Source organism: Peromyscus eremicus, chromosome 17, assembly GCF_949786415.1.
Source record: "Peromyscus eremicus chromosome 17, PerEre_H2_v1, whole genome shotgun sequence".
Classification (NCBI taxonomy): Eukaryota; Metazoa; Chordata; class Mammalia; order Rodentia; family Cricetidae; genus Peromyscus; species Peromyscus eremicus.
Window position 1 is genome coordinate 15,068,660 of NC_081433.1, and position 14,396 is coordinate 15,083,055.

At 46.4% G+C, this 14,396-nt stretch overlaps 1 protein-coding gene and 1 long non-coding RNA gene across 2 annotated transcripts in view; one reads left to right on the forward strand and one right to left on the reverse strand.

Annotated features, from left to right (window-relative positions):
• Positions 1-13,937, forward strand: part of LOC131894123 (uncharacterized) — a 28,200-nt gene extending 14,263 nt beyond the window's left edge. The window contains exons 2-3 of the long non-coding RNA XR_009374849.1: positions 8,903-9,332; positions 13,728-13,937. This is a non-coding gene — a long non-coding RNA (uncharacterized LOC131894123). The remainder of the gene's footprint in view (positions 1-8,902; positions 9,333-13,727) is intronic.
• Ikbkb (inhibitor of nuclear factor kappa B kinase subunit beta) overlaps positions 1-14,396 on the reverse strand; it is a 59,326-nt gene that overhangs the window by 14,297 nt on the left and 30,633 nt on the right. Inside the window, exons 8-12 of the mRNA XM_059244296.1 lie at positions 9,064-9,188; positions 5,031-5,138; positions 1,733-1,862; positions 1,030-1,224; positions 324-438 (exon numbers count right to left, since the gene is read on the reverse strand). Coding sequence (XP_059100279.1) covers positions 324-438; positions 1,030-1,224; positions 1,733-1,862; positions 5,031-5,138; positions 9,064-9,188 — 673 coding nt within the window. The remainder of the gene's footprint in view (positions 1-323; positions 439-1,029; positions 1,225-1,732; positions 1,863-5,030; positions 5,139-9,063; positions 9,189-14,396) is intronic.

Here is a 14,396-nt window from a genome sequence, read left to right on the forward strand (position 1 = left end):
TTTTTTTTAAAAAAACAGTCTCATGTAGCCCAGGCTGGTCTTGAACTTGCTATAAAGTTAAACTCCTGGTCTTCTTGCCTTTACCCACCAATACACATTTGTTATTAAAATATCAATGCAACTTCAAAACTGAATCACAGAAGTAGGTGGCATTCCTATCCTTTGGGAAGTGCTCTAGTGAGTGTCTGGACTGTTCTCTGCACATCTCAATTAAAGGCGGCTTTAGAACCCCAGGACCAGAAGAACACGTTTCCTTCATGTCTCCCCCTCCAACTTTACCCTAAATACCACAACTGACCGATTTTAATAAACGATGCACTTACGGATACAGCTGACGCTTTCCGGTTGGGGTCGGGGAGTGATCTGAGTCTCATAGGTGATTTTACTGTTGTCAAAGAGAAAAACAAGGTCCATGTCCGACGTGAGGCCCTCATTCGGCTGCAGAGGGACAAGAACAGAATGAGACCTGTGGATTGCACTTCCTTCCCAGCTACACGTTGTCAGGGTGCTGCCAACCGCTCACCTCAGCCTACGAAGCAGACGTGACAGCCTGCCTGCTTTCCTTCCTCATCTTTTTATCTGAGCCTGCCCCTAACTTACATCATGTTCTACATAGGCTGACTGATTCTCCTGTGTGGAAGTTCCCTGCACACATCACACTTCCCTGTGAAGCCTGGTTCTCATATGTTAATGTGACCTCCACCAGTCAATCCATTAGCACTTCGGGGCAGGCTCCGTGTCACACATGGATGGGGTGAGCACAGGTATGCAGCACAGCTGTGTGGTCACAAATAGCTCTGGTTGACCAGAAGGACAGAGCACGATTTTGGCAACAGAGTCACAAGAAAGCATTAGAGGTCTAGAAGTGACAAACTGAATATGGAATGACGCGTCTTTCAGCAAGCCACACGGGATTTCTGACCCATCAAGCAAGCTGTAGAGTATCATTAACTGCTTGTCATGCTGACAGTCTACTAGGCAACCAAGTCAGAGGGAGACAGGGCAGGGTGCAGGAAGGCAGGGACTCACCTTGCTGTCTGCGATGCACTGAGTAGCAGGCTTGTCAGGGAGCAGCACCAGCCCCGCCTCCTGCAGCAGCTCCTGGTCTTCCTCCAGGATTCCCGTGTCTTGCTGTATTCTGGTTTTTAAACTCTGCAGACTCTCGTCCTCGGTCACAGGGTATGTGTGCACGGTGCCTGTGACCATGTTCAAGATATGAACCAGCTGCAACACAACCGGACGTTACTGGAAAAAAGTCCTCCTGACATTTATCTGCCTTCCGTGTTTGAACGTGGACCGGGGGAGGGGAGGACATTTGCATGCCGCCGTGCGTGCCACGGTGCATGTGTGGAGATCAGAGGACAATCTGAAGGAGCTGGTTCTCTCCTTCCACTATGCAGGCTGTAGGGGTTGTCAGGCTTGGCCGCAAGCATTTTTACCTGACGAGCCATCTCACTAACCCAGAAAGCAAATTTCTTTACACACAGGTCCATGTATTGGCCCAGATTCTCTGCTATTCCCAATACTTGCTGGTCAAGGGCTAGCTTGAGTCCCACTTTCCTCACCAGCGAGCTGGCAGCAATGTCCGTCAGCTCAGGCTTCCTGTCCTCTTATCTTAGCCCAAAGACTCATAGGAACCTGAATTTCCTCACAAGCCAAGTGTCCCATGACCTGCTATGTCCCACTGGGGACCACAGCGGCTGCCTCGGAGCTGCCCCGACTCCGCTCTCACCTTCAAGTTCAAGATGTCATCGAGGGCTTGGAAACAGCCATTGGGGCCGTACTGGGGGTCCGTGCCCCTTTGTCGAGGGTGCCACATGAGCATGAGCTGCAGCCACTTCTCCAGACGTTCAGCCAGGACACTGGGGGAGCAGAGGCAGAGAGGCCTGAGCCAGGCCGCCTGGAGGTGCAGATTCCAAAGCACAGCCTTGGCGGACAGCTCAGATGGGAGTGGGGGGTTTGCTTTGCAAACAAAGGGACCTAAGTTTGAGCCCAGATCCCATATTAAAAAAAATGCTAATATCAGAGAAGTGGATCCTTGGAGGGTCAGCCAGCTTAGCCTATTTGTTGAATTTCAGACCAGTGAGCAGCTCTGTCTCAAGAAAAGGAAAAAAAGAAGGTGGACAGGCCCCGAGGGCTGAAACCCAAGGCTGTCTTCTGGCCTGCAGACACGCAAGTGCATACACACAAACACACGAAAACATACACACACACACACACACACACACACACACACACACACACACACACACACACGAACACATACACGGACATGAAACACATACGCTCATTTTTAAACACAGCACAGCCCTGAGTGTGTCTCAGCATCACACACACACGGTGGCAACCAAATGATGATCAAAAATGAAGCCAAGTGACCCGACAGAAAACACATAAACATTTCCAAACAACGTAACAATTTAGGAGCTTCTCTCCTTCTGACAGGCTCACCCCCTAAGCCTTGGGGTGACCTCGAAGCTTTGAGAACGCACTCTAGAGCTGGGTGTAGCTCAGTGGTCGCATGCTTGCCTGACTCTGTGGTTTCATGAACAGCGCTGTCTCTGTGTCTATACATGTGTGTAAACATACACCCACAGAGAAAACATGAAAAAACAAATTTAGCCAAGTTTTAACTCTGTGTAAAAATAGATGAAGCACACACATTTTGTTAATCTTATCAAAATTTAATATCTGTATATATTTAATATTTTTCTTCAATAAAATTTAGTATTTGTCTTTCATAAATGGTATAATTATATACACCAAAGAATTAAAAAGTGAATAAATCTCTTTATGATTTATCAGTAGATGTTTTATTTGTATACTTTAATCTTTATATATACTATACATGCTTTTATATGTTTATATACTTTATATACTCTGTATTTACATACCTGGAGTAATGTAAACATTTCTTGGGCACAAAGGGATCCCAAATTAAAGATTGTGTTTTTGTTTTGAGACAGGGTCTTACTATGTAGTCCTGGATGCTGGTTGTCCTGGAACTCACTATGTATACCAGCTGGCCTCGAACTCAGAGATCCATCTGCCTCTGCCTCCCCAGTGCTGGGGTTAAAGGTGTGCACCACCATGCTGGGCTCCAAGTGGAAGTTTTAAGTAGCCCTGGTCTGGACCCTGAGCTGCTGATTTGAGAGAACCTGATGGATGTACATGCCGATGCGCAAGTTCCTCCTGCTGCCCTACACTGCCCCCTTAGGGCCAATCCCATGTGCCTCTGCTCAGCCTAACCTTCCCTGATGAACTTCCTCTATCTTCATCTGTCCCCTCCCCAGCCCTCCCCCAACTATAGCACACCCAATGTCACTCCACACCACTGTAATCCAGATGGCTTCTTCTCCTGTCCCCGAATATTCAGAGTTGTCTTCAACCTGGAGCTTTCTTTTGTATTATGACCCAATTCTGACTCACTAAATAACTGCTTATATTCTAGCTTGAAGACTAGACCACAACGCCATTCAAACCTCAAAGATTGATTTGTTCAGGCCAGACAAGGAACACAAAGAGGAATAAGGTACAATCCCTACCCTCAAATGACTTCCTGTGGAGTAAGAGACCAACCCTAAGCTGCAGTGAACACACTTCAAAGTAGAGACATGTCAGAGTCAGCTTCAGCTGCCAACGTCAAACCCAGAGTCACCTGGTAAAAGGGAGCCTCAAATGAACTGCCTTGAAAAGGCTGGCTGATGGCCATGGCTAGGAGGTATTTTCTTACTTGTCAGTTGACATGGGGAGGCCCTAGTCCACTGTGGACAGTGCCATCCCTAGGCAGGTCAGCCTGGGCTACATAACAAAGCAGGCTGAGCTGGGTGGTGGCGGTGGCGCACATCTTTAATCCCAGCACTCAGGTGCTGTGGGATGTTCTGTATGGCAAATGTGTTGCTAATTAGTCAATAAATAAAACACTGATTGGCCATTGGCTAGGCAGGAAGTGTAGGCGGGACAAGGAGGAGAATAAAGCTGGGAAGTGGAAGGCTGAGTCAGAGAGACACTGCCAGCCACCATGATGAGAAACAGCATGTGAAGATGCCGGTAAGCCACGAGCCATGTGGCAAGGTACAGACTAATAGAAATGGATTAATTTAAGCTGTAAGAACAGTTAGCAAGAAGCCTGCCACGGCCATACAGTTTGTAACCAATATAAGTCTCTGTGTTTACTTGGTCGGGTTTGAGTGCTGTGGGACTGGCAGGTGAGAGAGATTTGTCCTGACTGTGGGCCAGGCAGGAAAACTCAAGCTACACTCAGGAGGCAGAGGCGGGCAGGTTTCTGAGTTCAAGGCCAGCCTGGTCTACAGAACAAGTTCTGGACAGCCAGGACTACACAGAAAAACTCTGTCTGGGGAGGGAGGAAGGAAGAGAAAAAAAGAAAAAGAAAGGAAGCAATTAGGCTGAGCAAGCCAGAGGGAACAAGGGAATGAGCAGCATCCTCCATGGTTCTGCTTCCATTTTTACTCCAGGTTCCTGCTTTGAGTTCTTGTCTTAGCCTCCCTCAAAACCAGTAAGGTATACAAATAAATTGTTATGTGAATTTAGCAGAGAGACGGTCTGGGAGCTGGTAATATAATTCACGAGTAGAGTGCCTGCTTAGCATGAACAAAGACAGTGATTTCATCTCCACCATAGCAAAAACCAACCAACCAATTCATAAAAAAAGATTTCTAGGGAGAACCCATCCTATATCTAATGTTGAGACAGACTGGTCAAGTTCTCAAGCACAGGATGACATTCTGCTAACCATTCAAAAGTTATCAGAGGGTCTAGAGATAGCTCAGTAGTTAAGAGCACTGGCTGCTCTTGCAATAGGACCTAGGTTTGGTTCCCAGCACCCACATGGCAGCTCACAACCGTCTGCAACTCCAGTCTCAGGGGATCTGATCTCTCTTCTGGCCTCCCCAGGTACCAGTCACTCAAACGTATAAAACAAACAAACAAACAAATGTATCCGATGTCACCTCACCCCTGTATTTCTAAAGAAGACAAATGTATACAAGAAGAATGTCAGGTGGCCTTACCTGTTAAGATTGTTGGGGAAGGGTAAAGAGCTAGAGAACTTGACTGTCCCATTCAGATCTTCACTGACAACAATGTCCACTTCGCTCTTCTGCCGGACTTTGGAGTGCCTGTAAATGCCATTTTGAGATGTCCCTTACGTCACTCAGGCAAATACCGGTTTATACTTGTAACTTCACCACTGTGTAAGCTTTGAACTCATGGTCGGTAGGCTGACAGGTTTATGAATGGGTCTGTACTGTGCTCAGGGGTTAGCTCAGTGGCATTGAGTCCTCAGCAAGAGTGTGGCTCTGGTTCCGTCCACAGCATTTAAACAAACAAAATGTGGCCAGTGCGGCCGAAAGAGGGGCTGAAAGACAACCCCCAGCAAGGTTGCTCATGACCTCATGACCTCAGGAAGCACTGCTGACCCCTGTCTCATCCTTGATTAGTTCTCCAGTTTCCTCTTCTCTTCATTTATCAAATATAAACTCTCATTTTTAAAAAAGATTTAATTTTCAATTACACATATATATGTGTGTGTGGATATGTGACACCTGTGAGCTGCCTGATGTGGATGCTAGGGATCAAACCCAGGAGCTTTGGAAGAGCAGCTAGTGCTCTTAACCACTGAGCCACCTCTCCAGCCCAGCTCTCATGTTTTGATAGAGGATAAAATTGGGGTTCTGAACCATGGTCACTGTGTGCACATCCTATTTATTTGAAATGTAAAATATGCACACAAGTACTTTGCTTCATTTTAAAATTACATTTATTTTATTTGTTCATGTGTGTGCTCGAGTGTGCGCATGCATGCATGCTCATGTACATGCATGCACATACTTGCCATGGCATGCATGGGGCATCAGAGGACAACTTAGGGGAACTGGTTCTCTCTTTCCACCTCTAGGGCCCCAGAGACAGAACTCAGGTTGTCAAGCTTGGTGACATATGCCTTTGCCACTTAGCTACCCAGTAAAGCAAGGGATGCTCATACTTTATAATTATGCAGCTAAGCATTTTTTTCTAGAATAAATGAGCTTTCATATTTCCCAACGTAGGGAACTTTCAAAGGTATTTGAGGTAGTATTGGAAAGGGAAAAATTAAATCCAAGTGGCTTCCAACCTTCTTGGTAACAAGGCCAACTTAAATTTGAATAACGCTTTATAAACAACCAAGTACTTTGCCAGGTTCCATTGGTTTCAGCGGTAACCTCATGTGGCAACATTATTTTTAGTCTGCCACTTAGTGGTAAGAAAATGAGTAGGTGTTGTTCGATATTAGACAACCAGAGAGGGATAGAACAAAGGACTCAAATTTTGGTATAATTTCTAGTGTATAAAAGTCCAAATACATCTCTCCCCTAAATAGGGTGATTCAAATTGAAAAGAAAATGCCTCAGCCTTAAACAGTTATCATTGGCAACCAGTAAGCTGGCCTATTTAGGGCAGAGAGGAAGTATGAAAAGATGGTAGATGCTTGGCAAAGGCCGCTGGCATCATACAGCTCTAGTAGAAACAGACGGGTGGAATCAGGGTCTCCGGGGCTTCTAATGAAAACGGGATGTACTCCTAAGAAAACAGTCTTTTGCCGGGCGGTGGTGGCGCACACCTTTAATCCCAGCACTCGGGAGGCAGAGCCAGGCGGATCTCTGTGAGTCCGAGCCAGCCTGGGCTACCAAGTGAGTTCCAGAAAAGGCGAAAAGCTACACAGAGAAACCCTGTCTCGGAAAAAAAAAAAAAAAAGAAAACAGTCTTTCCTAGGAAACCAGAAGCAGCTGGGTCAAGCAAAGCACAGACTGCTGCGCGTCTTGTTATTTGAGAGCAAGTGACGCTAACAGCAGAGGCAACGAGGTCCTCTGGAAAACCAGCCCACAGAAACGGGGTTTCAGTGAAGGCGACTTCGAAGCAGCCAACAGTAAGGGTGGCTCTAGGGAAAAAATTTTGCAGACAACAGACACACTGCGAAGATGCCGAGCCACTAAGGGTGTTTCCAAACAGTATTTTTCTTTCAGTTCTATTGGATCTCACTTATCTTGTTATAAGCAGAGAAAAGGTCAACATTTGTGATGCTTTCCTCCACTCTAGGTATGGAACCCACCAACTTTGAAAAGTTTACCTTTGAATTGAAAATAAAAAGCCAATCCCTTGGTCAACTAAAACCAACAGAATACAGATAAGTTGAAGCTAATTTACTACTTTATGGTTACCTTATAATGTATGACTATGAACTAAGTACCTAATTCTCCCATATCCCAGGACCCATGGGCTGAAAGACCAAAGCCTGGTTTGTAAGTAGTTATCATAGGACAGTGGCTTTCCAGAGTGTTCTCTGCCTCTGCAATGCCAGCATGTGGCTCTAATTGTGGAACTGATGTCTGCTGCCACCACCCAAAGCTTTCTTCTAGAACTGATTCCAAAGGCCATGGTTCCTTTCTTATCAGAAACTGTTTTCATGGAGATGTGACTCAGTTGGTCATATGTTTGCCTCAGCACGCATGAGAGTCTTGGGTTCCATCCTCAGCACTGGACAAAATGGTGTGGGAGCACATGCCTGCAATTCCAGCGTTTGGGAGCTGGAGGCAGGACGACCAGAGGTTAAGGTCACTTCTGCTATGTAGTTTTTCTCGGTGTAAATACTTGTACTTTGAAAAGTTAGTGTTTTTTTACTAATCTTACAATGTACTTAGGAAAATGAAGACCCCGGCATTAAGAACGGCACAGGGGAAAGGTCAGATCGGTGTACTCCTGCAGAAGTGTGCTTTTGTACAGCCTTCTCTGGCAGGTGGCACATGACACCTCAGAGCCTTTAAAATGTGTGTACTCTTTAAATCTGTTCATTCTATTCATAGGAATGTATAAATAACCAGATGAATAGCTGTGAGCAACAGCTTACCTACAAGGATGTTATTTGTGGTATTATTTTAAGAAGCACCAATTATAAACCACTCAACTCTCCAACAGCGAGCTGCACTTCAGTGAGTGAGTGGAACACCAAAGAGACCTTCCAAAGCCCAGGAAGACAGAGCATGTTCAGTGTGAGCATGAAAGCAGGCTATATCAAAGGGCGTAGAAGGAGCTAGGCTTTAAGAAGATAGACGGAAGTGGTTAGTGATTGTTTCCAGATCATCTGGTTATAGCTGATTCTTTTCTAAAGTTAAAAAAATGTTTCTAATTTTAGTATATATGCTACCAAAGTCAGGACTTTCCATTATTCCTGTATCTTCCAAAAGCACAAAATACTACAAAATTAATCTGTGGGGCAAACGGTACATCACTTTTAAGCCCCAGACAGGGATTTGTGTGTGTGTGTGTGTGTGTGTGTGTGTGTGTGTGTGTGTGTGTGTATGTGTATGTGTGTCTGTGTGTGTTAACTAAATTGCTCTGAAGAAAGTTTTGGTGTCAAATGCTTTCAAGGCACACACACAACAGTGCTCACCACTGGAGTATAAAGAGGGGCTGGCACAAAACAAACAAATCAGGACGACCTGGGGGGAGGGGCATAAGCATCCATGAAGTACACCAACACTAGTAGTCATCACATTTTTGGGGAGGAGACCAGGGGTATGGAAACTTTCACGAGACAATCTTTTACACTATTATTTTTTTATACTTTGGCGTTTAAAACACGTAAACTTATTACTACTACAGAACTACTTTAAGTAAAAACTTTCTACATAGAGACTTACTGTTGACAAATTTTACTACGTGTGTAAATATTCCTTCATTACCTGCTGTGTGTGTACACCTGTTCTCTTTACTAATAATTTGCTAACATTTCAATGTCAATGCACAGTCCTGCAAAGGTCTGGAGTGGACCACCTTGTTGAGACTGACCCTATTGGGACCAGTGCTCTATTTACAGATGTTGCTAACAACCGTTCTTCTGTCCAAGGTTGAGAAGCTTGAACGGCCACTGCTGGGTCCTAAGGGAGAACAGACCACAGACCATTTGGGCCTAACCTGGGGACCAGAAAGGACCGGGTGACAAGACGTGGAGCCAGGGGCTCGCTCTCCTCTCAAGATCGCCCTCCCCCCAGTACCAGATCAACTCACCACTGCACGGGCTGCCAGTTAGGCAGAAAAGGCCGGAAGCCAGTAATGCACTCAAAGGCCAGGGTGCCAAAGCTCCAGTAGTCCACAGTCACGGTGTACTTCTGCTGCTCCAGCAGCTCTGGAGCCTGAAACACACAGGGGGGCTGCCTACGCTGCCCTCTTTCTGGCTGGAAGAGCTACCAGCTCAGAGAACCAGCTCCCTGCCTTCACCACCAGGGCAGAGTATGTCCACTCAAGAGTGAGATGAACCTGAACAGATTCAGCTGTGGGTACGTAAGGGTTTTTGTACTTCATATCCCTTTGTTTGTTTTGGTTTTTCAAGACAGGGTTTCTCTGTGTAGCCCTGGCTGTCCTGGAAGTTGCTCTGTAGACCAGGCTGGCCTCGAACTCAGAGATCGGCCTGCCTCTGCCTCCCGAGTGCTGGGATTAAAGGTGTGTGCTACCACCGCCCAACTCTGGACTTCAAATCTTAATGAGACTGTGTTGATGAGAAGTGTTGACAGGAGAGCTGAGGAGTCAGGATCCTGAGGAATCACTTCAAGGTAGACCAGAGTAAATCTATTGTGCATTTCACAGTCATTTAATCTTTCCATATTTAAAAATGAGGGTTGTAGTATTTATTGAAGATTACATGCAGGACCCAGACCATAGGAGACGGAGAGCCAAGCTATGCCCAACAAACAAAAAGACATCAACTTGTACGCACCCAATGCACAGTGCATATATTAAACCAGGTAACCCTGAATCAAGTAACATAGAGCCATGGAACGAAATGGGAGATTTATAATCAAGCAGGAGAAAGCCAAGATGCATGGCTACTGTCCAGGTTAAGAGAGCTAGAGTGACCCAGGAGGGTAAGGAAGTCAAGGCAGGACATGAACTGGGCTCAGAAGGCTTGAAGGAAACACACAGCAGAACCAACCCAGGAAGGAATACCACCAAGCAAAGGCTCAAAGACAGGACCAGTCATGATCTATGTGGACATGCAAGAGTCATAGATGGGTCAGGGAGTCAAAACCAGGAGGAACTGGGCTAAAATTTCATGATTAGCTCAGTCTCCAGGTGTGGCTATGGGTGGACCTTTAATTCATGCAAGTGAAAAACTCTGTTAGTTGAGTGGGAGCCCTGAGTGAATGAAGACCTGAGTGAATGTGTGCTGTTGACAACCATGTCAAAGGGCGTAGCCTCAGACTCATGGGAAAACCACAAAGCCTTCCCCACTAGGGTGAAGCTCAGAGAGATGGCAAAGATTTCCTAGAGGGTCCAGGTATAAATGTTGTCAAATGTGTGTGCCAAAAAATGTCCACCGTAGCTTTTCCCATGCCCCAAATATTATGGCTTGAAGACTGCTCCTACCCACACCGACCTCCTTGACACACGTCCGTGTTCAACTGTAACCTGGCCTCTCTGTTAACACAGTGAGCTTCTGAGGTGCTGTTGTTTCTCCATCAGAGAGCTCAGTCCACCCAATCCCAGCATTCCTGCCTGTCAGTCATTGCTTCATTCCCTCGCTATCTCTAGTCAGGTCAAGTTCCTGGAGCCATACCAGGATTTGCCAATCGTGGTCAGGGCATGGGTTCACCTCACTTCACTGTTGCTGAGCTAGTGAGGACTCCAGAAGGTACTTAGCAGGATGTATGTAATTACAGTATCACATGGATGCACCACCTGAATCACAGTCCCGCTGGGAAAGCCGCATTCCACTCAGCAGAAGAGAAACAGAGGGATCCCATTACTCTAATTGGTAGTCTACATAGGAAACATTAATGAGTTCAGAAAAACAAGGCATAATTTCTTTCTTAAGAAATGGGATGCTTAAGCTTTTTTAAGCCCTGAGACCTTCAACCTTTTTTGTTCATTGAACTCAGATTCCATTATTCAACCACAGTCTGACGGCCATGATCACCAATACGTCATCTTTTACTAAGTCTTCCTTAGTGTCTGTTACCTACCCCCACCCCCCGCTTTATTGAAGACAGGCTCTCACTATGTAGGCCAGGCTGGCCCCACACTCGTGCTTTCTTGTCTCCACTATCCAAGCACTTAGATTATAGGCAAGTGCTGAGGTCACAGCTATGCGAACCCGTGTCCCAGCCGAGCAAGCATTTCCTGAACTTAATCATTCTGCACCTCCTACTCTCCTTGCACAGCTGTGAACGTGTCTATTCCAACAGCTGTCTTACGACCCGCCACTCACTCGGTGCAATTCACTCTCCACATCATTCCACACCAGCTTCTTCAGTGTGGAGTCCCCCAGTGCTGTTCCAGAGGTTTTACGATATGGTTTAAAACCCTTAGAGCCAGTAGAAAGGGATAAGAACTTGTCCCTTCCTCCTCCCCAGTTACAACTTCAGACCCTCTCTTCATCCTCTAAGCCTGAGCCACACTAGTGTGTCTTCCAATGCGCTCTGCTTCTGCCAGTGTCCCCTCTCCCCATCCTTCCACGGCCTTCGACACTGTGCTTCTATCAGTGGCACTCACGACAATGGTGGTTTCTGAGTTATCTGTATATCACGGTGACTAATGCCTGCTTTCTTCTCGGATGTTAAGCTCTCAATGAGTAGTGAAATGCTTATCTCTCTTCTCATTGTACTGCCAACTCTGTGCACAATGTCTGGCACACAACGTTTCAGAAGAATGAGTTGATCAAATCATACTCCAGCATTCAGACCACACAACACACAGAGAAGTCACAGCCCCACCTCTTCCTCACTGGCTCCTGTGACCCTTCAAGAAACACAGCCTCTACAGATAATCGGAACTCTGTGGCACAGAGAGGTTCCGGGATTTGGGTAAAAGCACACAGGCCAGCTCTTCTCACATCAGAGCAGAGACAAAATCTTTCCAGAGGGCACAAAAACACTCACGTGAGTGAATTATCAATTGTGAACTCACACAATAATTCTGAACATCCACGGAGCCAGCAGGCCTGAGATGCAGGCAGGCAGGACAAAGAGACCCACAGGTAGGAGCATCAGAGAGACTGAGAAGCAAACACTTGGGCCCATTGCTTACCAGGTATTGCAGGGTCCCCACAAAGGAAGTGCACAGACTGCCCTGATCCAGTTCCTTGGCATATCCTAGATCAATAATCTTGTGTATTAACTGGGAAAAAAAAAGGGGGGTGGGGGTGGGGAGAAGAAATTTGAAGGCTGTAAGAAGGCAGTCTCTTTCCACAGCATGAGTTGGTTTACCATTAGAACAAAGTCATTCTGAATTCCCAAAGAGTGTTGGTTCCTAAATACCTTAAGACCACCATATTCACAGGAGAATGCCCTCAGCAGGGTACATTTGGGGCACTATAAAAATGTTGGGCAGATGTTTTCCTTGGTTTGCCATCAATCAGTTAAGAGCCTACATATCAGACCTCAGGGGCACCGAGCCTGGATCCGTAATGTGAGAGGCCAGGCCAGGCCCTGCTCAGGAAATATCCGGAATTACTGGAAGAATGAGTATTCCATGAGCCTGCTACAGTCATGGGCTGGGCTAGGAATTGTGAGGGAAGCTGTATTGGGAGGGATGGGTGACCCCTAGTTGAACAAAGTTGGGAAAGACTACGGTATCTAAGCCCATGGGGAGGTTACCATTGAGAAGGGCCACGAACAGCTCGTGTGTAATGGCAAAACTGGAGCAGGCCCACAATGGGCTGATGCCAGCTCTGCCTGCCTCTTCTCATCCACATCCACAACCAACTTCAGCTCATTTTAACAAACAAACGAAAAAGAAAAAGTCTATCTCCAAGAGGTGTTGGGTTGAGGGTGGAATAATAAACGTTTTCCTTATCGGATTCCTGCAACTTGGGCGATTAACAATATAATACATTCAGAGCTGGAGAAAAAAAATAAATAAAAAGAACGTGATACATCCAAGCTTGCCTCAATCTGCCAGCGAGAACAGTTTGCACTGCTGTTTCAAAAACAGAAAGACATCAAAAACCAAGAAATTCTCGAGAGAACCGGAGTGCGGCTCGAGGAAACACAGAAATGAGCAGCTTACGAAGCCCTCCCCTGCTAGAGCCGTCCCGAGCAGCCCTGGGGACTCCCTAAGTCCCAGGAAGGCCACTCACTCGTTGCTCTCCTTGCTGCAGAACGATGTTTTCTGGCTTGAGATCTCGATGGATGATTCTGTTGTCGTGAAGGTATCGAAGAGCCGAGGCTGAGGGAGTGCAATGGGAATGACATTTTTATTATGTCTAGCACATGCTTTTTTCCTTAGAACTGACCAGCCTGTAAAGGACGATATAGTGTTGTCTTGACACGTTTCCTGGCTTCTGGTGTATCAACTCTCAGTGGACAGAAGCAGCCTGCAGCGGACACTGCTCAGGCCAGGTAAAGGGGATCAGGCCAAGAGAGCAGAATTTAACTGTGAGATTTTGGGTGCTGGTAACTGAACTCAGGTCCTCCTGCTTGCACAAGTGTGCTCGCTAGTTTTACATCAACGTGAAACAAGCTGGAACTGTGTAAGAGGGGACTTCAATTAACAAAATGCCCCCAGCAGATCGGCCTGTGGGCAAGCTTCTAAGATATTGATGACTGATTTGGAAGGGCCCAGCTCACTGTGGGTGGTGCCATCCCTGGGCTGGTGGCCCTGAGTGCTTTCAGGAAGCAGGCTGAGCAAGCCATGAGAAGCAAGCCAGTAAGCAGCATGTCCTCTCTCTGTTTCAGTTCCTGCCTCCAGGTTCCTGTCTTGACTCCCTGGATAATAGACCGTGACGTGGAAGTGTAAGATGAAGTAAACTTTCCTCCCCATTGCTTTCGGTCAGTGTTTTACTCAAGCGATAGAAACCTACCTGGGACACATGGCCAGCACCTCACCAACTGAACCATCTCTCCAGTTACTATGACAGGCAGCTTCATTAAAACAATTTAGGTGTACGGCTTTTGATTTAAAAGGATGCTGATGATGTTCTGCCAAGGGGATAGTATCAGACCCCACAACTTTTTAAGTAATAGTTGGCATATGCCTATAATCTTAGCACGAAGATTACCATGTGGTAGAGGTCACCCTAATCTAAATATCAAGTCCAAAGCCAACTTGGTTTACATAGAGACCCCGTCTAAAAAGGGGCAGGGGATAAAATCAATAACAATGAGAGGTTTAATATCAAGCCTCTTGATATAATTCTGTGACACATCACAAATGTACAAGCATGTTCACATACTAATCTATACCTATACATAAACATACGACACACAGAAACCACCCCTATCAGGATGGACTGAGTCATTTGGAATCTCCGGCAAACTGAAGAGGTGGTCATCCCTGCCGGCGGGGAGGGGTGGGGGATGGGTACCCTCCAGCAGAGAGCAGAAGACAAGCCTTCCACAGAGATC